Raw genomic sequence first — 25,746 nt, 5'->3', positions numbered from 1 at the left:
CCCAGTCCACTGGGCACAGGTGTGCAATCATGTGACCACATCCGGCCAATCACCAAGCAGCTGCTCGTCTCCACATTCCAGGAGCAGGTGAGTCGTGTTTGCAGCAGGAAGGAGAACCAGGCGTTTCAGCCAATCTTCTGGCTTCATCTCCTGGCGAGGCTTTGCAATGACACTTGTTTGGTTCCAAGGTGCTCCGTATGTCTTTGCCCGTCGTAAAATATGGCGGGAAAAATATACATCGGAAATAGAATTCTTCCCATAAAGTGTGAGGTGTTTCCGATGTGCTCTGAAAAAAAAAAAAAAAAAAACAAATTCCAACGTTATCACTATTGCAATAAAACCAATATGCTTAAACACCCTGGATTTCGGGAACAGCCTGCGGACGTATTAGAAGACAGACTGTTCTGTCTGGTGAATTAAAAAGAGGTTGATCAGAAAAACACTTTTTTCTGGATAAAAGTGTTCACCACCACCATTTCCACCCATTTTGTAAAACCTACCACCATCTGTCCCTCTGCATTCCTATCCTGGATACCAAATCTGCCCATCACTTCTTCATCCCCTCTATTGCCTTCACCAACATGTCCATTGAAGTCTGCACCAATGACCACTCCCTCATTTCTGGGAATATTCTGCATCACTTCATCCAACTCTTTCATGAACTTCTCCTTCTCTTCAGATTCACATCCCACCTGTGGTTCATAGCCACTTCCAACACTGAGCAGCACACGTTCAATGTCCAGTTTCAGACTCATAAGTCTATCTGACCTTCTTTTCATCTCGAGGACGTTCCTAGCAGACTCCTCCTTCAAGATAACTCCTACTCCATTTCTCTTCTTGTCAGTATCATAATAGTACAACTTAAAGCTGCTCCTAAGCTTCTAGCCTTACTACCTTTCCACCTGGTCTCCTGGACACACAGTATATCCACCTTCCTTCTCTGCATCATGTCCACCAACTCTCTACCTTTTCCTGTCATAGTCCAGATATTCAAAGTCCCTCCTCTCAGTCCCAGAATCTTGCCTTTCCTCTTCTCTCTCTGCTTCTGATGCTCATGTCAAAGTCAAACCAAATGGCTCCATTAGTTCATCAGGATGTATTTCGAGTTGTTTACGTGGAGAAACATATGAGCTGGAGATGATGAGTTTCCTCTCCGTCGGGGAAGCAAACTCCGCTCCTCCACGTAACAGGCAGAGATACTGTCCACTATGCTGTGGACAGTATGTGCAGTGGAATTACAGCTCCAAGCTCATCCTGACTTCTGTGCTGGTCACCGATTGTCCAGAACTAACACCATGGTCAGGAATGAAGGCGTCCATATTTGCACTTGGAACCAAGACACCTGAGGCCACGGTTCTTCAATCGACCTTGTGGTCGTGTTGTCGGACTTGAGGCTGCATATCCTGGACACTCGGTGAAGGGTAGGGCGGAGCTGATGACACTAGCTGTTGTTGTCCAATCATCTAGAAGCTCACCCTGACCACCTGGAGCCTTTCTCATCTCCTCCCTGAAAACCATGCAACACTCCTCCCTTTTCAGCTTCCACCACTTTGTCCTCTTCATCTTCCTTGTCACCAGAGTCATCCTACAAACCACCATCCTATGCTGCCTGCTTACGCTCTCACCAACAACTATGTTGGAGTCACTGATCCCTTTCAGGTCACCTCGTCTATACAAGATGTAGTCTACCAACTGTTAAAATTTGCGCGAGATTCACGCGCGGGAACCCATCACGTGATGGCAAAAGTGCACCCAACTTTGTATTTTTCCACGAAAACCCCCAATGCACTAGCAATGACGAATCCCAGAAGGCCTGGAGGCCCAGTTCATGACACGGCCTGGTACCTAGATGACCTCTTCCAAAGGCTGTGAAAAACAACTCCATATGAGGAAGAAACCTCGACCATCCAGATAGTGGTATAAATCACGGCCACTCCCTGAGGTCGGGGCTGAAATCTCCTCATCTGCACATCCGACTGGACGCACCTCAGCGGACGTCTAGAGAGGGTGAACGATCCCCTCGGGGTGACGTTCATTTCGGCCCGGGAATTCACGTAAGAGTATTTCTTGACCTCTAATAAACCATGTTAGAGAGAGATCCTAATTCGCGCCGGTCTAAGTTGAAGCCTGTAAAGAGGAGACCGAGGTTATCACAAGAAATAACACAGACAAGTGACTATTCTTTTGAGCTCTGCAGAGGGGGAGACTCAGCGCTCTTTGGAGGCAAGATCCAGAGAATCCCACCGAGTTCCTCCTTGCTCGGCCTTTTATCGTGTGAATGTGTGTTGGTGGTGTTGACAAGATCATATACAGGGAGAGGGTGATTCCTGTTTCCATTCAGGGGGGTAAGTTCCTTATCAGGGGGTAGGTTGCCATTTGCTTTGCAGTCATTTGGCAGACGCTTTCATCCGACGGGTCTGCACTGCTATCATCGCCATCTGGACAAAGGCTACGGAAGCCATTTTAGCAATCATGCTTCTCGAACACGGAATAATGCACATAGTGAACAAACAAAACAGGATAAGAATCACAATTACAGGTGTAAGGCATTTTAAAATTATTTGTGACCAAGTTCCGTTTACAATCCCTCCAAGAGGGTCAAACTGTGGAAATGGTGTTAAAGTATCACTGTCCTCTTTACCCTCCGGCTGGTTCTTCACCATTTTGAGATGGTCCTTCTTTCTCCTCAGACTTGTCATCGTTTGTCTCTGCCTTCTCCTGCTGGGTCGGGTTCTCTTGTTTTGTCGGCTCATCCTGGATCCCTCCAAGCTAGACGGCTCGGGATCTGGCGGTTTCTTCACTGACACAGCCGATGCCTTGAGACGAGTAAGACTGTCCTTCTTGCTCCCCTTTGTAGTCAGCCTTCCCCACCAGCCAGTGTCGGTGGGATCCACAGGGAGTACCTTACAGTGGGATCGATGAGTCCAAGTGGATCCTTCCGCAATTTTCACTGCGGTCGGTGTGGCTAGAAGAACTTGGAACGATCCTTCCCGGCGTGCTGAACTCCAACAGCTTCTCTTTATGACTTTCACAAAGATCCAATCACCAACTCGGACCTTCACCTGTGGAGCAGTTTGAGATTCGGGCAGATCATTTGTGTCTGTTACATCTCGTTGTCTTTGTGTTTTTCCATTTTTTCTAACATGTATTCCACTATGGAGTCTTCTGTGAGGGCCGTCTCTAGGTCTGGATGTGTAATCAGTAACTTGAATGGTCGACCATGTATTATTTCAAAAGGATATTGTGGATCTGGAAACCCTCCTTTCTTTGGCCTTAAGTTTGCATTATGTTTAATGCATGTTATACATTGTGCACAAAAATGTCCTAAATAGTAATTTAGGTTAATGGTATAGAAGTGTTGTGATATAAGTACCTCCATCCCTCCTGTTGACACATGGCAAGGCCCATGAGTAAAAATAAGAGCTGCTGTTTTAGATAATGATTTCGGTAGGATGGGTTTTTCATTTATCACCAAAATTCCACTGAGGTCTGTTGCTCCTCTCTTGAGCCAGGATGGTCTTTCAGCAGCTGATGCATTCTCCTGAGCATCCTTTAGTACGTCACTGTCAATTAATGATGGTGTGGAAGGTGTTTGTTTTGCTGCTTTCTTTGCTATTTTGTCAGCGAAGGTATTTGCTTTTGTAACACCGTCTGTTCCTGATTGATTTTATTACTGCTAATTTTTGTGGGAGCAGAATAGCTTCTTCTTCTTCTTCTTCTTCTTCATCCTCATCTGAATGAGGTGTAGGTGCGTTCACTTGGTAAGGGTGCAGCTCCTCACTTCACCTGTCTCTCCTGTCATTACCTCCTTGTCTGTTTTGCCCACACTGTCGTGACCAGTGGCCTGTTTTACCACAATGCCAGCATGTGTCATCTGTCCGTCTAGGATGGAAGTCCTCCAACTGCACCTTGTGGCATCTCCTGTGGTGGGAGTTGCTGCAGCACAGCTTTGACGACTATTTCATGATCTTCTTTTTGTACGAACATAGTTTCTTTGCTCTGATCTTAAATTTGTTCTTTTTATTTTTTTATTTTTTTGTATACTTTGTGTTCGTATCGTGGCTTGTTCTATCCATTTTTCAACTTTTCTTACTTTGTCAAGTTTTTTGTTGCTGTTTTTCTCGTTTTTGCATTTTTCATGTTCATCTATAAGTTTGTCTCCTATTATTTTTAATGATGCCAATCTTAATTTTTCATCCCAATTGTATTTCTTTTTCCATTTTCTTACATATTTTACATTATCTGGATCCAATCTGTGCATGTATTTCACATCCCCTTCCAGGTCTTGTTCATTTTTACTACTGGAAGAGTTTCCCATTTTACACTACAGGTTGTTGTGGTTAACGATCAGTCACAATGTTCACAGAGATCATCGACTGTCAAGCTTCTACAGAACCTGGTGTTCTGCGGACACAGCCGTCACTGCAAACCAACTTTCTCAATTTTAACCACAACCAAAAAAAAAACAAAAAAACAAAAATAAAAAATAAAAATCAAACTTACTTCAGAGACTGACTCTGATCAGTATAAAAATCTCTTTGAAGTAACAACACACACACACACACCCCAGTGCACTCTGCTATACTTTCTTTAAACGGACAAAAGCATAAACCATATCTACTTTCTTTAGCGGAAAAAAGTATAAACCATACTCAGTCTGATAATTTGGTGTTTCCTCCTCGGCCTCCTCGGTCCGTTCAGATCCCGTCAATCCAGCGATGGCAGGTGTGAGGAGGAAGTTCTAACCACCGGCCAGGTAGAGAATTCACTCTCCGGGTCTTTGTCTCAGATCACTAGATCTGGCCGTCGACGGGCTTCGGCGTGTCCTCCTCCACCGGCCACTTGTTGGATGTGTTGGGATCCGGGTCACGGCGCCAAGTTTTGTTAGAGAGAGATCCTACTTCGTGCCGGTCTAAGTTGAAGCCTGTAAAGAGGAGACCGAGGTTATCACAAGAAATAACACAGACAAGTGACTATTCTTTTGAGCTCTGCAGAGGGGGAGACTCAGCGCTCTTTGGAGGCAAGATCCAGAGAATCCCACCGAGTTCCTCCTTGCTCGGCCTTTTATCGTGTGAATGTGTATCGGTGGTGTTGACAAGATCATATACAGGGAGAGGGTGATTCCTGTTTACATTCAGGGGGGTAAGTTCCTTAAAATGGGGTAGGTTGCCATTTGCTTTGCAGTCATTTGGCAGACGCTTTCATCCGACGCGACATACAGTGGAGGTGCTGAGGATTGAACCCGGGACCTCATGCTTGCGCTCTACCACTGAGCTGCAACACCTTCATGCTTCCTTGAATATACAATCATGGGTGCAGGTTCCTGTTTGAGGACAAAGGCCATTTGTGCTCACACGTCTGGCTGTCTTCATGTGAGTAGTGGAAATAACATCGCTATGAATATAGAGAGAAAACTCTAACAAACCACTCATCGCTAAAACAGTTCCTGACAGCGCTGATGTTTTTCTTGGATCACATCTGAACACAGCGGGACAACAAAGTCCGGTCCCGTGGTGGAGGCCGCAAAAACGGACACAACATTCTCCTACCTCTGCTCTTATAAGTTACCCTAAGTTCCTGTCTTTTCTGGACAAAAAGGGCTCACTGCAGCCCTTGTGACTCTGCTCTTTCACGTAACAGGCAGAGATTCTGTCCACTCTGCTGTCTGACAAGTCCAGCTGACCCTGATTCTCCATTTGCTTCTGAATAAAAAAATCACATGTGGACAAGACCTCTGCAGGTTTCTGTAGTGTAGTGGTTATCACGTTCGCCTAACACGCGAAAGGTCCGCGGTTCGAAACCGGGCGGAAACATTTTAAACTGTAACCAGGAGAAGTTGGCATTTTTTTGGTACCACTTTGGATCATCTGACCGTGTTTCCTCCACAAGTCAGAAGAAGAGGAGCACTCACCTGAAGATATTAAGACTTTTCCTCTCAGGCTTCCCAGTCCACTGGGCACAGGTGTGCGATCATGTGACCACATTCAGCCAATCGAGCAGCTGCTCATCTCCACATTCCAGGAGCAGGTGAGTCGAGTTTGCAGCAGGAAGGAGAACCAGGCGTTTCAGCCAATCCTTTGATTCATCTCCAGCTCTGGGGTGTTTTCTCACCTCTGCTGGACACCAGTGGAATTACAGCTCCAAGCTCATCCTGACTTCTGTGCTCATCAAGGATCTTCCACAACTAACACCATGGTCAGGCAGAAAGGTGTCCATATGTGCACTTGGAACCAAGACACCTGAGGCCACGGTTCTTCGATCGACCTTGTGGTCGTGTTGTCGGACTTGAGGCTGCACATCCTGGACACTCGGTGAAGGGTAGGGCGGAGCTGATGACACTAGCTGTTGTTGTCCAATCATCTCGGACAGGGTCGGGATCCTTTTTGACTGAGAGCCAAAAAAACCACATATTTTAAAATCTGATCCTAAGAGAGCCATATGTATATTTTTCTACCGAAAACAGCTAAATGGAAGAGAAAGACCAACAATTTTAGAGTACAATAAGACTGAATTTATTTTGAACAACATACTTTGCTATAACAAAGTAACTTAACAAGAAAAGTGCTTCTTAATTATAACGCTACTAAACGTGACCGCAGGTTCGTCTTCATGTTTTCTAGGTGCGAGAACGACCGTCCATTGTCAATATTATAACAAGCAGCTGGTCTGCAGGCTGAAGTTTTTTCATGTCTGTCCATTTGTGTTTACTTGCCAGCTCTGCTTATTTACCCAAACGTCCGAAAACTTCAGGTCAGAAACTTCTGATCTAAATGGAAGAAGACCAACAATGTATGTTTTATAATAAGACTCTGTTAAAACATGTTGTTCAAAATAAATGAAAAGGTATTTATTAATAAGAAAAGTAGTTCTTACTATTAAAGCGACTTCTGGTGGTGCAGGGTTTTGCTAATGTCTTTGCAGTCTGGTTGATGGTGGTGAGGTTCAGCTTCATGCAGGCGTTCAGGCTTCCGTCTGTTAAGCGTGACCGCAAGTTGGTTTTGATGTGTTTTAGGTGTGAGAACGACCGCTCGCATGCATATGTAGATCCAAACACGGTCAATACGGCAAGACTCACACGCTGCGGTGTTTTGTACGTGACGGGAAGCGCGTTCCAGGTTTTGACAATCAGCTGGTCTGCAGGCTGAGGTTTTTTCATGTCTGTCCATTTGTGTTTACTTGCCAGCTCTGCTTGCTCTCGTGCAAGTCTTTCCAAATCATCATGATCAGCAGAAGTTCAAAGACTCAAAGTCAGTGTTTAAATACCAAAACATCACATTTCTTCACAAAATACTTTCATGACAAGCAATGCAGAAGGAGGAATTAAAAACCTAGTGTGTAAAACTGGACCGCACAGTTTTGAACAGTGTTCATACAAATAGAGATCTCACAGACACTAACTAAACTAAACTAACTAAAATGTAAATAAACAGTGCAGGAAATCACTCACCTGTGGATATTAAGATGTTTACTAGATGTTTACTGTCCACTGGACTCAGGAGATGGACATATAGATGTGCGATCAGGTGACCAGATCCAGCCAATCAGCGAGCAGCTGCTCATCTCCTCATTCCAGACGCAGGTGAGTCTCGCCAATCATCTGGCGCCATCTAGTGGCGAGACTTTGCAACGACAGCTGATTGGCTCCGAGGTGCTCCAGATATATGGCTTTATTTCTACCACAGTCTAGCTTCACTCTTTAGCTTGCAGCTTTCTAGCAACCGTGTTGTGTCCCTTAGCTTAGTGCGTTAGCATGAAACCTTCTGTTACAAGAGTTAAAATGAAATACACAAAAGGTAATAAATCAAAAAAAGAGTGTTTCCTCCCCGTCGGGGAATCGAACGCTGGTTTTCCGCATGACAGGTGAAGATACTGTCCAGTAAACTAACATAGAGACACATTGACAGACTGTAAAAATCTCAAAAGATAATTTTTAACGGTTTGTTCCTCACTGACCCTTGTCCCTTCTGTTAGAATATTCCGTTATAATACATTGTGTTTACATACATTCATTGTATTTACTTATTTTGATTGTAGTCCTTGTGTGACGTGAGGACGCTCACGTCAAGAGAGGGACTTGCAAAATCCCCTACGTCAAATGATAGAATCTCCAACCTCACATCATTATTTCATTATCAATTGCAAAGACTGTAAAATGTAACTGCGAGACCCCATCATGTAAGGTGAAGGAATGCGCTACCCTGCTGTTCCAATGACACCCCGGGGATAATCGACTAGAGCCAGGGGTCGGAGGAAGCCATTATCAGGACTTCCTCCGACCCTTTTGGCCAAAAGGTATAAAATGAGCCTGATCCTTTGGATCGGGGCCAGAACTTCTTCATCTACACATTCGACCGGACGCGTCTCAGCGGGTGTCTGGAGGAGCCGAACGATCCTCGTGGGGTGACATTCATTCTGGCCCGGGATATCTCCTAAGTGTATTTTCCTGACTTTGAATAAACCATTCTTGCTTGATTGGTTCCTGGCCGTTGTGACGTTTTTCCCTGAATGATAATCTGAACACACCGGGACAACAAAGTCCGGTCCCGTGGCAGGAGCCACAAAAACGGACAAAATATCAACCTGTGTTATTTTATTTTCCTTTTGTTTTTGTTTTTTTTGGGGGGTACATTTCCTGTCAGTGGTTAGAACCTCCTCCCGCCTCTCCCGTTCCTTACTGACAACTAACTAAATAACTAACTGGTTACCAGTCCATCACACAAGTGATAGTAAAGTGTCCCCACAAACTGAGAGGAGAATTCGTCTTATCTCGAGTCAACGTTCATCATCGACCTATGAACTCCTCAGAGAAAAACAGCAAGAAAAGGAAGAAGCAGCTTCATTCAACTGGATGTGTGTTCGTACAAGTAGAGTTCACACAGGAAACAGGGGTCACACACACAATTAAACAAACTTAAATGTAAATAAAAATGGCAGTAAATCCCTCACCTGTGTATATTAAGATATTTCCTCCCCGTTTATGAATCGACCCCCGGTTTTCTGCGAAAGTGTAGATACTGTTCACTGGACTAATGACAAGATGGACACAGGTGTGCGATCGTGTGACCCGGCCCAGCCAATCAGCGAGCAGCTGCTCGTCTCCTCAGTCCAGATGCGGGTGAGTCCAGCCAATCGCCTGGCGCCTTCTAGTGGCGAGACTTTGATATGACACCTGATTGGCTCCGAGGTGCTCCAGACGGCAGACAACGGCTTTGCCCGTCGGAACAGGCAAGAACAAGAAAAATAGATTGTAAAGAAGAAACATCATTAAATCCGTAAACTGTCATTATTGTCGTTTGTGGTTCCACCGTCAACTCACTATTGTCATTTAGCCTCACACATGTTTGGTTATTTTTTTGATAAACACATTCACATTTTAAAATGTATTTTATTTTTGTTCGTGAGCGAGATATGACGTATTTCCGGTGAGCCCTCGACGTCACATCCGCAGGAGCCAAGAGTCCGAGAGTGTGAGGTGTCCACCTTTGTGCCGCTTCATCTTCTTTTGTTGGATGTTTGTTCTCTGATACAAAATACTTGAATTAAAATTCGTGGATAAAGAAGAGACATTCTTGAAATAAAGAGCGTTTCCTCCCCGTCGGAGAATCGAAAACCGGTCTTCCGCGTGTCAGGCGGAGATACTGTCCACTATACTAACGAGGAGTTGCGGTTCAACGTTGTAAACATGTCAGTAGATCCAACTGTGTGAGAGATATCTGTAAATATAATGTTTGACAGCAATGGAAAAAGTGGATTTACGACTTCAGTCTCTCTTCATATATTGATGGTTTCATGAACGGTGGGTGATCTAATTGAAACTTTGCCTTTTAAAGCCCCCAAAAGAAAAATCCATGTTTGCATTGCGTTTCAAAGTGGTGTGCGTTACTTTAACTGCTATTGTCTATGGCAATCGGCATATCCACATTGCTTTATTATCATTTTTATTTTTATTTTGAGTGGTGCATACAAGTTTCCGGAATGTAGTGGTCATCACGTTCGCCTCACACGCGAAAGGTCCTCGGTTTGAAACCGGGCGGAAACATGTTGCGTTTTAAATCCCGGTCTGGAGTACCTTACCGTGTTTTCTCCAGCGCGCTCATAATACATATCTGAGAAGGGTTTTTGTGTTGCCTCCTACAAGTCTTTTCATTCAAAGTACCTTCTATGATATCTGCCATACCTTTTTCAGGTGCCAGTAGTGTAAAATGTATTCTGTCTTGCAACAGCTAACCTTCATTCCTGTCCTTTCCAGAGCATACCTCCCCCTGTCGATTGTCCTCCACCGGTTCCCTGCTGTCTCTACAGATCACCATGTCATCTGCAAGCATCATTCCTGTGTAACCTCATCTCTACGCCTGTCCATCACTGCAAACAGGAAGGGGCTCAGAGCGGATTTCTGATGTCGCCCCACCTCCACCTCGATCTTCTCTGTCACCCATACAACACACCTCACCGCTGTCTCACAGCAAGCATACATGTCCTGCACCAGTCTAAAATACTTTAAAATACTTCTGTCACTCTGGACTTCCTCATACAGTACCATAGTTCCTCTCTCGGCACCCGGTCAGATGCTTTTTCTAGGTCTACAAAGGCACAGTGCAGCTTCCTTCTCGGAAGGAAGCGCGTGGGAATAGGAAGCACCTTCTCGACCAACATTTTGAAATTAAATACTGCATTTGTAGAACTCTTTCTAGGCATGAAACCATAGTTCTGCTCACAAAGGCTGACCATCCTCTCACAACTTAATATCATATCTCTGGTATGAACAAGTCAGGCAGTGCAATAGTAGGAATTCAAAGCCTGGCATGTAAAGTTGGACAAATATGATGGCCGCTAGACTACAGAAAGTAAGTAGGGAACAGCAAGACAGGAAGAAGCAGCTTCATTCAAATGGATGTGTGTTCGTACCAACAGCGGTCACACAGCAAAGAAGAAACTGAGTCACACACACACAATTGTTAGCATGACTCTTCCTATTGAAGCCCGCAGTATCCGCTCGCTTAGGTGGCTGGTATATGGCTTTATTTTTAATACTGTTGTGCCTGCTAGCTTTACTCTTTAGCATGCAGGTTCCCGTCAACCCTGTTGTGTCCTTGTTGTTTTCTTGTGTTATGAGAGAAGTGGGGTTTTTTTTAATTCACTTACTAAAAAATATAAAAGAATAAACTGTTGACAAAAATGTTCCAGATTGTTGACTGTTTTTTTTTTATTCCCTTTCTATATAATTAATTCAGAGATAATGACTTCAAATTTATATAATAGCAATAATAAACCTTAACGGTGTAAAAAAAACTGTTATGACAGTTGGTTTTTGGTTAAAAAAAAAAAAAGGTGGAATCATGTTTACTGGTGATCCTCTTTTTTTTAATGTGTAACAATAAATATGTCTCTGCATTCTGTCTCTCATAGTTGAATTGTACCGATGATGAAAATGACAGGCCTCGCTCATCTTTTTCAGAGGGTTTTCTTGAGACTGTTTCTCAGCCAGAAGGAGGAAGGAAGTTGAATTAAATGCAGCGTTGCCACCACCCCACCCTCAAACACACACTGAAGACACTTCTTTCTCACAGGTTCTTCCAGGCTAATATGAGACTGGTGTCTCTGGGTCATCTGCCGGAGCGGCGATGAGTCCGACCGAAGCGCTGAGTGGACTCGTGGTCCTGCTCCTGTCCCTCCAAGGTACCGAACTTCTCCTTTCTATTTCGTGAAGCATCACACGGCGACTGACGGAAATCGCGACAGAGATGCACCTTTGTATCTGGATACCGTCCTGTTATTTCTACATTCGCCGTTTGTTTTTTGAGGAGATTTCAAGGATCGCCAAAGTGTAGAAAGTCGCCAGAGAACCGCCGAGAGTCCTCTCTCTTCAGATAACTCGGCGTTCCCGTCCCAGTTGGAGCCTGAGGTTCTGCCGCCGTCATTTCTGACCGAGCGTGCTCCTCGCCCATGCTCCTGAAGACACTTCTCGCGTCTTGAAGATCTTCCGTTCGGTCCAGTTCTAACAGACCTTTGAGAGTTTTTCGGCTTGAACATAGCGAACCATCTCGGCTCGGTCCGACCCAAAGCTCAATTTCCCCGTCTCGTGTCGGCACGTTTGAACCGAAGGGACTCAGTCAGGCGGCAGACGAGCGTCACGCAGCCTCACGCTGGATCAAAATGATCTTCCTGCGATAAAAATGCAAAGGTATTCATTGTTAAATTGTTAAAAGTTTTTCCTTCCTGTTTCCCCCCTTGATGTTGCAGTGTCTCCTTCCTACACTAAGTGGGAGGTGAAGTGCAGCCCCAAGAGACTCTGCAAACTGACAGGATTCCGTGCAGAGATAAGCTGCACCTTCAACTACCCGTCATATTCAGACAGATTGCCAAATAGCAGGAATGAGTTACGCAGGACACTGTGGTTCACTGAGCAGAGAGACGGCCAACCAGTGGACCTGACAACAGAGCCTGAGTACGCAGGCCGGGTGAAGAATCAGTGCACAGACAAGCGGTGCACTCTGACAATCTCCAACCTGAGACAGAGCGACGCTGCCACCTACACATTCAGGTTCATCACTGACCTGGATAATTACACCGGATCCCCCGGGGTCACTCTGGAAGTCAAGAGTAAGACCCCAGCAGCAACGTTTCTCCGACTGGACGTTTCCATCACACACAAATTTCAAACAAAAAAAGAAAAAAATATTCCTTTTGTGTGAAGTTAGATTTGAATGAAATATCTTTCCTGTCTTTCGTCCCTCCAGGCCTCAGGATCAAAAAATACTATTTTTACATGTCATGTGTCCACGACTGTGGAACGACGTGGCTTGCATATAGCTGGTTTAGAAATGGAGGGAAAATTAAAGGAGAAAGTTATTCTTATCATTATTATTCCAAAGAAACTTCTGCAAACAGTGTGTCTTGTGCCATACCAGGATACGAGCGCCATCCCTCCCCTGCAGTGTGTGAGTCCCCTCTTTGTTAGCATCTCTCTTCTATTATTCTGATCTCTTTGTGACTCTGCTTGGAAATGTTCTCTCTCAGGTGTGAAGGGTTCTGTGTGCAACATGGTGACCTACACCCACAGAGACATCTGCGCCCCCAAGGGCTCGGCCGTGGACATCTCCTGCAGCTACACCAGTCCAGGGACAGTTTCGTCCACGTTCTGGTTCCGCACTGAAGGGAAGGATCGGAGGCCTCCCTCACAGCCTGAAGACATCAGGAAAAAGGCAAACTACATCGGACGTGTTGAGGTGGACGGTTCAGGGAACGGACGCTCCACACTGAGAATCAGCAACCTGAGCGAGAGCGATTCAGCAGAGTATCACTTCAGACTTGAGGGGACAGGCTTTCGATGGAACAACGAGTTACCTGCGACAACGCTGACCGTTACAGGTGCTGAAGAACTTTCACCGCTTCCAGACTTTGGTTCACAGCAAAGGTCGAACTCAGATTTCAACTGTATTCTGAGAGGAACATCCTCTCCCTCATAACTCTTCTCCTTCTCTTCACCATCTTCAACATACCACACTGTCGTCTGCGTGGAGGCAAACATCCGGCCGAAGCCCATCGCTTTAGAAAGCATTGGCTGCTTCTTTACGATGACATTATTCCCGCTCTCTCTTTGGTATCCAGCTCTGCAGGTTCAGGTCAGGAGGACAAACAACTATAAGAACATGGTGGAAGTGGAGCTGTTGTGTCACAGCAGCTGCAGCTCAGTGGGTCGTTTTTCCTACATCTGGATGCTGAACGGAAGTGAGATCCCCTCCCAGAAGAAGGATCACCTGAAGGTCCATTTGAGTCCCGCAGAGTTTGTCTCCTGTGCTTTGGAAGGACATCTTCAGCACCCATCTCCGCCGCTGTGTGAGTGTTCCTTCATTCTTATTGGAAAACCAAACAACCTGAAGAGTCCAGCCTGAAGCCGTCATCCTGCCGTCCACTTGCAGGGGAAAGTTAAACATGCTGACTTGTAACTGCATGTCTTTTGTTTCCACATCTTCACCCCCAGATGCTCCGGATGTCCCCCGGGTGTCGTTCAGTGCTGCTGACATCCTGGAGGGCAGCTCAGTGACTCTGACCTGCCTTAGCGCTCTGGGGGAGACAGTGAAGTACCTCTGGTACAAGATTGGAAGGGAAAACACCACGGTGGGCGCAGAAAGACAACTCCTCCTCAGTCCAGTTCGGAGCTCAGACTCCGGGAAGTATTACTGCACCGTTGAAAATGTGCTGGGGTTGAAGTCGTCTGAGGCCGTCCACATCGATGTGAAATGTGAGTCAGAGAGGTTATTTGAAAAACAAAGCCTGCTTTATGTTGGTCAGCAATTCGTCCCCCTGAGGGCAGTTCAGAGGTCCGTTTCAGACAATGACTAACATGGTGCCGGTGGAGGAGCTGGGGATGATGTACATTCTAAGAAAGAACAAGAAGAGGCACGTGGACGGAGAAGTCTTCTCCCTTGTTCTCCAGGCACCATGATGTCGTCTTCTTCTTCTTCTTCTTCTCCTTCTCCGTTCCTGTCGCTGGTTGTACTTGAACATACTGTGCAAAACTCCCCCTACAATTTCTGGTGGTACTGCTATGTTTGCTGGAACGTGCAGGATTCCACAGGAAATGAACGCATATAATGGATAGATGGCGAATAATGATGATGGAACAGCTGCCTGACTATGTTTGGTGCTTTTTGTGGTTGGAGACAGAAATCTAGATTGCCTTCTCACAGTTGTCCATCCCTGTGGCACCCGATCCCTTTCCGGACATCTCCTGCAGATCCTCCCAAAACTCCCTTGCTGTCACGGAGGCCAGCAGGTGACATAGTGGAGGGCAGCAACTTGAACCTGAGCTGCAGCACTGATGCTAACCCAGTGGCTAACTACACCTGGTACAAGGACAACCAAACACTGCTCCAAACGCAAGATGGAGGTCATCATTTCCGCTCCATCCGAGCAGAGGACAGAGGGATCTACCACTGCCGGTCTGAGAACACGTACGGACGAACCACCTCCAACGCTCTGCTCGTCAATGTGCAGTGTAAGTGCAATTATAAGTGTGAGTCCGTGTTTCACTGCTAGCTTGGGTTTAGGACCACCAGCCAAAGTGTGTGCTGAAAGAGACGGATGTTGAAACCAACATCAATTCTCCGGGCCTCTGTTAGGTTTGATCACTGTGTCGCCCGTCGTCGACGGACCAGAATCCGCAGAGTAAACATTCGGGTCGTCCTCTGCTGATTCCAGCGAGGAGACTGACGGAGGGTTCGGCAGATGGGACGCTCCTCGTGCAGAACTCGTTCCTGCTCGGCAATATGGAATAACCTTCTTTGACAAACGTTCTCTCCCAGACGCTCCAAGGCTCCCCGTGGTGTCGATAAGCCCGGCGAACACCGTGATGGAGGGCAGCTCAGTCAACCTGAGCTGCAACAGTGATGCAAACCCAGAAGCCACGTACGTCTGGCAGAAGGAGAACAACGTTTCTCTTCTAGCCGCCGGACGGCTCCTCACCATCACTGAGGTTCTAGTTGAAGACAGTGGGAACTACAGCTGTCAGGTGGAGAACACAAGAGGGCGCCACCAGGCTACCGTACATCTCCTTGTCAAGGCCAGTAAGTCGTGGCTGTTTGACGTCGTCTCTCTTCATCTTTGTCTGTGAAGAGTTCGGGAGGAACAGTCCAGTTGTCAGTGATCCGAAATGTCCTTTCGGTGTCTCTCCATTTCCCAGATTCAATGAAAGCGGTGGCAGGCGGATCAATCGCTGCACTTTTCTTTCTGGTCCTGGTTTTGCTCCTGGTCACCCTGTTTCTCAGGTAAGTGCCTCAAGGTTGACACCCAAAGACTTTCCCTTGAGTTTAACATGAGTACTCAAGAGCTGGTCTTTCCTGCCTCCCAGAAAAAAGATGTTCTCCAAACAACCGTCTGGGCATCGAGTGGAACCGGACGGGGAAGCAGAGGTGAGGAACCAGATCTTCCTCAAACCTCCTTGACCAGCAGACTGAAGCCCCTCCGTCTCCTCAGGAACACCAGTACCAGAACCCCTCGGCCGGAGCAGGAGCAACGGCAGCAGGGCCGGACGGTGACCTTGCATACTCCACTGTGACCTTCAAGAAAAGCCATGAAGAACCCGTCTACTCCAACGTCCTTCGAACCAAAGGCCTCGGCCTGAGCGGTGAGGATGAAGAGAAGGAAAGGGATGAGGATTACGTGGAGTACAGTGTTATCAAATATCCAGGGTGAGTCCTGGAGATTCTCCCAGGACCCCCTCTGTTGCCGAGAGCCTGCTGTTCATTGGTGGTTGCTATGGTAACGCCGACAGCTTTTAGAACGCAGACCTTCCCCCTCATGTCGTAAGTGCGCCGCTGCTGTGCGATAAAGGCCAAAGTCTGTCGGGCCATGGAGGGTTTGTCACAACCAGGGACTTTGTCTAAAACTGTAAGATCTTTTACTTTTGACACTTCCATGAAGCTCTTGCAGGACATTGTTAATCCCCTGCATGAAACCTGCGAGCAGTAGGCGGGTCCTCCGAGCAGCGTCCGGGGAGCAGCCGTGGATTCGCTGCCTTGCTCACCGACTCTCCGGCAGGCCAAAGAAGAACGGGAATCCACCCATTCAACTGCTTTCTTTGTTGCTCCTTCCTACAACCCATCCATCATCTACGCTTATCCTGCCCTCACTATTTTAAAATAAAGAGGATTTCAAACTCACTGAACAAATGACTAGTGTGTCACTTACTTCCTACTTCAGCCCATCAATGAATTATTATTAACATCCATCCATCTTCCCTCGTGTAGCCGGAATCAGGTGGCAGGGGCAGCAGCCGGAGCAGTGAGGCCAAGACCTCCCTCTCCCCCGCCATATGGTCCAGCTCCTTTTGGGGACCCCAAGACGTTCCCAGGCCAGCCTGGAGACATGGTCTCTCCAGTGTGTCCTGGCTCTTCCCCAAGATGGACATGCCTGGAAAACCTCCCCTGCGAGGTGTCCAGGAGTCCCCGCATCTGACTCCTCTCCTCTACTTCGAGCTCCTCCCAGATGACCCAACTTCTCACCCCGTCTCTAAGGGAGAGTCTGGCCACCCTGCGGAGGAAAGTCCCTTCGTCCGCTTCTTTCATCTCGTTCTTTAGGTCACCACCCACAGCTCGTGACCATAGGTGAGGGTGGGAATGTAGATGGACCAGTAAATTGAGAGCTTCGCCTTTTGGCTCAGCTCCCTCTTCACCACGACAGACCGGTACAGAGTCCGCATTGTTACAGAAAGGTGTCCATATGTGATAACACTAGCTGTTGTTGTCCAATCATCTAGAAGCTCTCCCTGACCACCCAGAGCCTTTCTCAACTCCTCCCTTTTCAGCTTCCACCACTTTGTCCTCTGCTCTGCCTTTGTCCTCTTCATCTTCCTTGTCACCAGAGTCATCCCCTTACACGCGAAAGGTCCTCGGTTCACAACCGGGCGGAAACATTTTAAGCTGTAGCCTGGAGAAGTTGGCATTTTTTGGTACCACTTTGGATCATCTGACCCTGTTTCCTCCACAAGTCAGAAGAAGAGGACCACTCACCCATAGATATTAGGACTTTTCCTCTCAGGCTTCCCAGTCCACTGGGCACAGGTGTGCAATCATGTGACCACATCCAGCCAATCAGCAAGCAGCTGCTCGTCTCCACATTCCAGGAGCAGGTGAGTCGAGTTACAGCAGGAAGGAGAACCAGGCGTTTCAGCCAATCTTCTGGCTTCATCTCCAGCTCTGGGGTGTTTTCTCACCTCTGCTGGACACCAGTGGAATTACAGCTCAGAGCTCATCCTGACTTCTGTGCTGGTCACAGATTGTCCACAACTAACACCATGGTCAGGCAGAAAGGTGTCCATATGTGCACTTGGAACCAAGACACCTGAGGCCACGGTTCTTCGATCGACCTTGTGGTCGTGTTGTCGGACTTGAGGCTGCACATCCTGGACACTCGGTGAAGGGTAGGGCGGAGCTGATGACACTAGCTGTTGTTGTCCAATCATCTCGGACAGGGTCGGGAACCTTTTTGACTGAGAGCCAAAAAAAACACATATTTTAAAATCTGATACTAAGAGAGCCATATGTATATTTTAATACCGAAAACAGCTAAATGGAAGAGAAAGACCAACAATTTTAGAGTACAATAAGACTGAATTTATTCTGAACAACATACTTTGCTATAACAAAGTAACTTAATAACAAGAAAAGTGCTTCTTAATTATAACGCCACTAAACGTGACCGCAGGTTCGTCTTCATGTTTTCTAGGTGTGAGAACGACCGTCCATTGTCAATATTATAACAAGCAGCTGGTCTGCAGGCTGAAGTTTTTTTCTGTCCATTTGTGTTTACTTGCCAGCTCTGCTTGCTCTCGTGCAAGTCTTTCCAAATCATCATTCAGTGACTTGAAGTTATTCACCCACATGTCTGAGGCTTTCAGGTCAGCAACTTCTACTTCAAAATCTCTGACAGAGACACCGGGGATGAAACTCAGGTTAATTTTGTCCACGGCGCACTCATATGGACGAGTGATGAACTTAAAAAGACTCGTGTGCTCACGAAAGTCCCCAAAGGGTGCTTTGGACGACTTCAGGAGAGTAGATGTGAAGCCTGAGAGCTGCTGGAGATCAAAATGTTGAACAGAGTCACTTGCCATGCACGCATCTTTAAATTCTTTCAGTTTTTCAAAGTGCAGTAAACGACCAGTCTCAATATCCACCGTAAAATTTTCCAGCTTGTTTTCAAACGCAAAGACTGCTTGTTGAAGGGATAAGACGGTATTTCCAATACCTTGCATTTTCACTCTGAGTTGGTTCAGGTGTTCGGTCGTCTTCTTCTTCTTCTTCTTCTTTCGGCTTTTCCCGTTAGGTGTCGCCACAGCCAGTCGACTTTCTCCATCTAACCCTATTCTCTGTATCTTCCTCTCTCACACCAGCTACCTTCACATCCTCTCTCACTAGGGTTAGGGTTAGGTGTTCGGTCACGTCCGCAAGAAAATAAAACTTGAGGAGCCACTCGGTGTCCGCTCGCTCGGGATACTGGACGCCTTTCATTTGAAGAAAAGTCTGCATTTCGCTCGGACAAGCCGCAAACGGCGAAGCACCTTCCCTCTTGACAGCCAACGCACATTACTGTGCAAAACCAGACCGGGATAATTATTCCCAACTTCATCCAGCGGTGCTTTAAACTGGCGATCATTTAAAGCTCGGGCGACAATAATGTTGACGTCACTTCATCAAGCTGCTCGTCACACATTTGCGCACAAAGTGCCTCCTGATGTAGAATACGGTGGAAACTGAGGACGGGTCTATTCTGCTGCTCACGAAGAAGCGCTACGAATCCTCTGTTTTTCCCCACCGTGCACGGAGCGCCATCGGTACACACAGAAATAACTTTATCTATTGGTAGGTTTTTTTCATTTGCAAACTCCATGAAAGACTTAAATAAATCCTCTCCTCTCGTCGTCCCTTTCAGTGGCAAAACGGCAAGACTTTCCTCACCTGCGACGAACCGTGCAATAATACTGAACTGGGATAAATGACTGACATCTGTTGATTCATCCAAGGCCAGGGAGAAATACTTTGCTGCATTTCTGTCATTCACCTGTTGTTTCTCCACTTGATTTGACATCATAACAGTACAATCATGTACAGTTCTTGCTGAGAAAGGCATATCTTTTATCCCTTTGATTATCTTGTCTTTATGCTTAAAGTCGTCAAAAAGCTCGTCGGCCACATCAAGCATGAACGATTTGGCGTCTTCGCCATCTGTAAACGGCTTCCCGCTTCTCACAGTTGTTAAAGACCCAGCAAAGCTGGCCGGATTGTAATCACCTTGTTTGGCCCAGACACGGAGCTGCTGCTGACCGGCTGCACTCTGGACAGTTCTTGACAGGCCTTCTTTCTGTCGTCTCCCGCTGGATATTTCTCTGCAAATGTGGCACGGCGTGTGTCAAAGTGTCGCTTTATATTTGGACGTTTCATCGATGAAATTTTATCATTGCATAAAAGACACACTGCACAACCCGCTCTCTCCACGAAGGCCAATTCTTCTGTCCATTCCTGCTGAAACATACGGTAATCCTCATTATTTTTTCTTTTCCAAGGCCAGCCTCTCTCCAGTGTGTCCTGGGTCTTCCCCAAGATGGACATGCCTGGAATACCTCCCCTGAGGGGTGTCCAGGAGTCCCCGCATCTGACTCCTCTCTATGCGGATGAGCAGCGACTCTACTTCGAGCGCTTCCCAGGTGACCCAACTTCTGTCTCTAAGGGAGAGTCTGGCCACCCTGCGGAGGAAAGTCCCTTCGTCCGCTTCTTTCAACTCGTTCTTTAGGTCACCACCCACAGCTCGTGACCACAGGTGAGGGTGGGAATGTAGATGGACCAGTAAATTGAGAGCTTCGCCTTTTGGCTCAGCTCCCTCTTCACCACGACAGACCGGTACAGAGTCCGCATTGCTGCAGACGTCGCACCGATCCACCGATCCATCCCTCACTCGTGAACAAGACCCCTACGTACCTGAACTCCCCCACTTGGGGCAGTACCTCTTCCCCAACCACGCAATGCAGCAGAGGCGTGTCAGCCAGGACAGCCCTACCCCATCCAGAGCCTTGAGGAACACAGAGCGGACCTCATCCACCTCCTGGGCCCTGCTGCAGAAGAGCTTTTGACCACTTCAGCCCCTGAAATAGGTGTGTCCGCTTCAGAGTGCCCCAGCTTGGAAGTATTCTTGGAAGCATTCCTACCACCGATCTACAACGTCTTGAGTTGAGGTCAGCAGTGCCCCGCTCCCACTGTACGCAGTGTTGACAGAGCACTGTTTCCCCCTCCTGAGCCGCCAGATGGTGGACCAGAATCTCCTCGACGCCCACCAGAAGTTGTTATCCACGGTCTCCCCAAACTCCTCCCATGCTCGAGTTTTGCATCGGCAACCACCGAAACCACATCCCGCTCGGCCTGCCGGAAAGGCCGGATAGAACTTCAAGTTTGACGGCATCCCTCACCGCCGGAGTCCACCAGCGGGTTTGAGGGTTGCCACCCCGACAGGCGCCGACCACCTTTCGGCCACAGCTCCGGTCTGAAGCACAGAACATGGACCATTGTGGCTCAATGTCCCCCGCCTCCCTCGGGATGTGGTTGTGGTTCTACCAGAGGTGTGAGTTGAAACTCCTTTTGACTGGGTACTCTGCTAGACGAGCCAGCTCACCACCAGGTGATGATCAGTTGACAGCGCCGCCCCGCTCTTCACCCGAGTGTCCAGGACACGCCACCGCAAGTCCAACGATTCGGTCCGGCTACCGCCTGGCTCACGCTGCGCCCCTCGACCCTTCCTGTGGGTGGTGAGCCATCATTATCATCGACATCTTGTCGAAATCTACTTATCGCGGCAACTGAATTTAGGGGGGTTGTTAGTCGCAGGATTGCAACTAGCTAATGACACCCCATGAACATAACAACCCCCTTTGACCGAGTTTCTGGCCATCAACTCGTCCATTTCCGTAACAAGCTACCATAACCTAGACCCGCCCAAAACAAGTATATTCAGAAACTTCAGAGGCCTCTGTGATGAGGGCTGACACGCCTGCAAGTGAAGAAATTCAAGTCCAGTTGCCCCGATAAGAAGATTTCAACAAGAGTTCACCTCGAGCCGGGTGACTGAGAACCTCCAGTCATCACCAACATCAAGAGAAGGACAAGAAGGTCTTCTAAGTCCCAGTTTGGATTGTCCGACCGTGTTTCCTCCAACCAGCTGTCAGTACAAACCTGATAAGGGTTTCAGTGAAGCCTCCTTAAATTATTTCACTGAAGGTACCTTCTCAGATTCCTGCCACACCTGTTAGACATTGAATATGAAACAAAGTCCAAGAACGGCTAGTAGGTAGCAGTGCTTCCCTTCCTCACCTCCAATAAGGTGGAATTGTGCAGCGTTCAGGGAACAAACCTTAGGATAGGAGATAGCACCTCCACATCTGCTGTTTGATGAATGTTCTGGAGGAAAATGACTACATTTAGCAAACTTCCTAAAACTTCTGCAGTAACTTAATGTGACCATGAGGGAGAAACAAAGCAGTGTCCACAGCAGGATCACTGAGGAGTGGCTTTTTATGCTCAAAGACTCAAAGTCAGTGTTTAAATACCAAAACATCACATTTATTCACAAAATACTTTCATGACAAGCAATGCAGGAGGAGGAATTAAAAACCTAGTGTGTAAAACTGGACCGCACAGTTTTGAACAGTGTTCATACAAATAGAGATCTCACAGACACTAACTAAACAAAACTAACTAAAATGTAAATAAACAGTGCATGAAATCACTCACCTGTGGATATTAAGATGTTTACTAGATGTTTACTGTCCACTGGACTCAGGAGATGGACATATACATGTGCGATCAGGTGATCAGATCCAGCCAATCAGCGAGCAGCTGCTCATCTCCTGATTCCAGACGCAGGTGAGTCTAGCCCATCATCTGGCGCCATCTAGTGGCGAGACTTTGCAACGACAGCTGATTGGCTCCGAGGTGCTCCAGATATATGGCTTTATTTCTACCACAGTCGAGCTTCACTCTTTAGCTTGCAGCTTTCTAGCAACCCTGTTGTGTCCCTTAGCTTAGTGCGTTAGCATGAAACCTTCTGTTACAAGAGTTAAAATGAAATACACAAAAGGTAATAAATCAATAAAAGAGTGTTTCCTTCCCGTCGGGGAAACGAACGCCGTTTTTTTCCGCATGACAGGTGAAGATACTGTCCAGTAAACTAACATAGAGACACATTGACAGACTGTCCAAATCTCAAAAGATAACTTTTAACGGTTTGTTCCTCACTGACCCTTGTCCCTTCTGTTAGAATATTCCGTTATAATACATTGTGTTTACATACATTCATTGTATTTACTTATTTTGATTGTAGTCCTTGTGTGACGTGAGGACGCTCACGTCAAGAGAGGGACTTGCAAAATCCCCTACGTCAAATGATAGAATCTCCAACCTCACATCATTATTTCACTATCAATTGCAAAGACTGTAAAATGTAACTGCGAGACCCCATCATGTAAGGTGAAGGAATGCGCTTCCCTGCTGTTCCAATGACACCCCGGGGATAATCGACTAGAGCCAGGGGTCGGAGGAAGTCATTATCAGGACTTCTTCCGAGCCGCGACTTCGATCAAAGCACGGTTTTACACAACCCAGGTGCTCATATTCCTAGAGAGCGTAAACCAGGGGTCATGAGAAGTTTGCCAGGACTTCCTCCGATCAGCGGCTTTGATCGAAGCGCAGTTTACGAGGCCCCGCAGCCCAGATGGCCGCACTCCTAGAGAGCGTAAAACCGGGGGGGTCGGGGAAGCCATTGTCAGGACTTCCTCCGACCCTTTTGGCCAAAAGGTATAAAATGAGCCTGATCCTTTGGATCGGGGCCAGAACTTCTTCATCTACACATTCGACTGGACGCGTCTCAGCGGGTGTCTGGAGGAGCCGAACGATCCTCGCGGGGTGACATTCATTCTGGTCTGGGATATCTCCTAAGTGTATTTTCCTGACTTTGAATAAACCATTCTTGCTTGATTAGTTCCTGGCCGTTGTGACGTTTTTCCCTGAATGATAATCTGAACACACCGGGACAACAAAGTCCGGTCCCGTGGCAGGAGCCACAAAAACGGACAATACTTTCATGACAAGCAATGCAGAAGGAGGAATTAAAAACCTAGTGTGTAAAACTGGACCGCACAGTTTTGAACAGTGTTCATACAAATAGAGATCTCACAGACACTAACTAAACTAAACTAACTAAAATGTAAATAAACAGTGCATGAAATCACTCACCTGTGGATATTAAGATGTTTACTAGATGTTTACTGTCCACTGGACTCAGGAGATGGACATATACATGTGCGATCAGGTGACCAGATCCAGCCAATCAGCGAGCAGCTGCTCATCTCCTGATTCCAGACGCAGGTGAGACTAGCCAATCATCTGGCGTCATCTAGTGGCGAGACTCTGCAATGACAGCTGATTGGCTCCGAGGTGCTCCAGATATATGGCTTTATTTCTACCACAGTCGAGCTTCACTCTTTAGCTTGCAGCTTTCTAGCAACCCTGTTGTGTCCCTTAGCTTAGTGCGTTAGCATGAAACCTTCTGTTACAAGAGTTAAAATGAAATACACAAAAGGTAATAAATCAAAAAAAAAAGAGTGTTTCCTCCCCGTCGGGGAATCGAACGCGAGTTTTTTCCGCATGACAGGTGAAGATACTGTCCAGTAAACTAACATAGAGACACATTGACAGACTGTAAAAATCTCAAAAGATAACTTTTAACGGTTTGTTCCTCACTGACCCTTGTCCCTTCCAACTGCCTGCAACCTGTAAGTAAAACGTGCATCCACTTCTTCAGTCTCTATGAATATTATTGGTTTAATGAATTTAATTAAACCTTAAAATATCCATCTTCATTCAGTGGATTCGACACACCTGAGCCAATCTGCCTCCTGAAATGAATCTTGCAAAGCTAAAAAGACCAAATCCTTGGATGCAACTTACCAATATATCTGGGAAATGCTTCCCCCTTCATCTCCATGACAAATATTTCAGAATTAGGAATTTAAAGGCCAGCCTGTAACCTTTGGCATGTTAGGAGAAAAGATTCAAGAGATTCAAAGCATTGATTGTCGTAGTGTAGAAACGGGTTTTCCTGCAAGGTGAAATTCCTACTTTGCTGTCCGCAGTGCATCTGGATATGAATTAATGAGAAACAATGATCACCTTTTGCAGCCTCGCTGTTTCGCGGATCTTTTTAATGCTTATTTTTTACGGTAGACCAACAATCTCCGGGCCTTGTCTCTGTACAACTTGCCAAATTTAAGTTTGCAAATTTTCTCCATGATGAGGACGAAACGTTCCGCGCCGGCAAAGGCACCCGACGACGCGCCCAAATTTAAGAGGAAGTTGTTAACTATCCCAGAAAAAGAGAAACTTGTGGACATGCTGAATGAAGGTAGCAGGTATGCGGCTGGAGGGCGTCGTTACCGAATAAATGAATCTTCGGTTTGTTACATAAAATAACGAGGACGACAGCGGCGATAAGTTTTAACAAGGATGCAACAAGGGTTGTGAGCGTCCGCAACGAGACCACGGCAAGGATGGAGTCGGCTTTAGCTTCATGACGGCGGGAAAAACAACATTATACTGGATGTAAATGTTATCGACAGTGTTTGAAGTGTTTTAGATGAACGTCGGAATATATGTGTCTGATATTAATAAGATGGAATCGAGGTTGTTTGGTCATTAAAGAAGTAAACAAAGAGTGTTTCCTCCCCGTCCAGGAGTGTTTCGCAGACAGGTGGAGATACTGTCCACGATACGAACGTGGGTAGAAGACGTGCATGAAGATGATCTGAGAAGATCCAGCTGACCAGGATTCTCCTTTTAGTTGTAAATTGAGAAATCATGACAGGCATCCGGCAGGTTTCCGTAGTGTAGTGGTTATCACGTTCGCCTCACACGCGAAAGGTCCTCGGTTCGAAACCGGGCGGAAACATTTTTCTGGTACCACTTTGGATCATCCGACCCTGTTTCCTCCACAAGTCAGAAGAAGAGGAGCACTCACCTGTGGATATTAAGACTTTTCCTCTCAGGCTTCCCAGTCCACTGGGCACAGGTGTGCAATCATGTGACCACGTCCGGCCAATCACCAAGCAGCTGCTCGTCTCCTCATTCCAGAAGCAGGTGAGTCGAGTTTGCAGCAGGAAGGAGAACCAGGCGTTTCAGCCAATCTTCTGGCTTCATCTCCAGCTCT

General features: G+C 46.8%; 1 protein-coding gene, 2 long non-coding RNA genes and 1 other non-coding gene across 4 annotated transcripts; 3 read left to right on the top strand and 1 right to left on the bottom strand.

Moving 5' to 3' along the window:
* Positions 1-2,177: 2,177 nt before the first annotated feature.
* Positions 2,178-4,895, bottom strand: LOC147228482 (uncharacterized). Its single transcript, XR_015106919.1, has 2 exons — positions 4,653-4,895; positions 2,178-3,062 (listed from the first exon to the last, which is right to left on the bottom strand). It is a non-coding gene; the product is annotated as an uncharacterized LOC147228482 (long non-coding RNA).
* Positions 4,896-9,280: 4,385 nt separating this feature from the next.
* On the top strand, positions 9,281-11,176 carry LOC147228481 (uncharacterized). Its single transcript, XR_015106915.1, has 2 exons — positions 9,281-9,796; positions 10,250-11,176. It is a non-coding gene; the product is annotated as an uncharacterized LOC147228481 (long non-coding RNA).
* A 1,727-nt stretch (positions 11,177-12,903) lies between these two features.
* Positions 12,904-16,168, top strand: LOC147228480 (B-cell receptor CD22-like). The gene is made up of 4 exons (XM_086156598.1): positions 12,904-14,242; positions 14,738-14,998; positions 15,306-15,566; positions 15,683-16,168. Exons 1-4 carry the CDS (start codon positions 13,933-13,935, stop codon positions 15,769-15,771), a joined length of 921 nt encoding a protein of 306 aa, XP_086012724.1. The 5' UTR covers positions 12,904-13,932; the 3' UTR covers positions 15,772-16,168.
* A 9,247-nt stretch (positions 16,169-25,415) lies between these two features.
* trnav-cac (transfer RNA valine (anticodon CAC)) lies at positions 25,416-25,488 on the top strand. The gene has a single exon. It is a non-coding gene; the product is annotated as a tRNA-Val (tRNA).
* Positions 25,489-25,746: the final 258 nt, after the last annotated feature.

Source organism: Fistularia commersonii, chromosome 12 (assembly GCF_037954325.1).
Source record: "Fistularia commersonii isolate RoL2024-O1a breed Wild chromosome 12, RoL_Fcom_v1.0, whole genome shotgun sequence".
NCBI lineage: Eukaryota > Metazoa > Chordata > Actinopteri > Syngnathiformes > Fistulariidae > Fistularia > Fistularia commersonii.
Note: the sequence above shows the minus strand (reverse complement) of the source record. Positions and strands in the feature narration are given on the sequence as shown.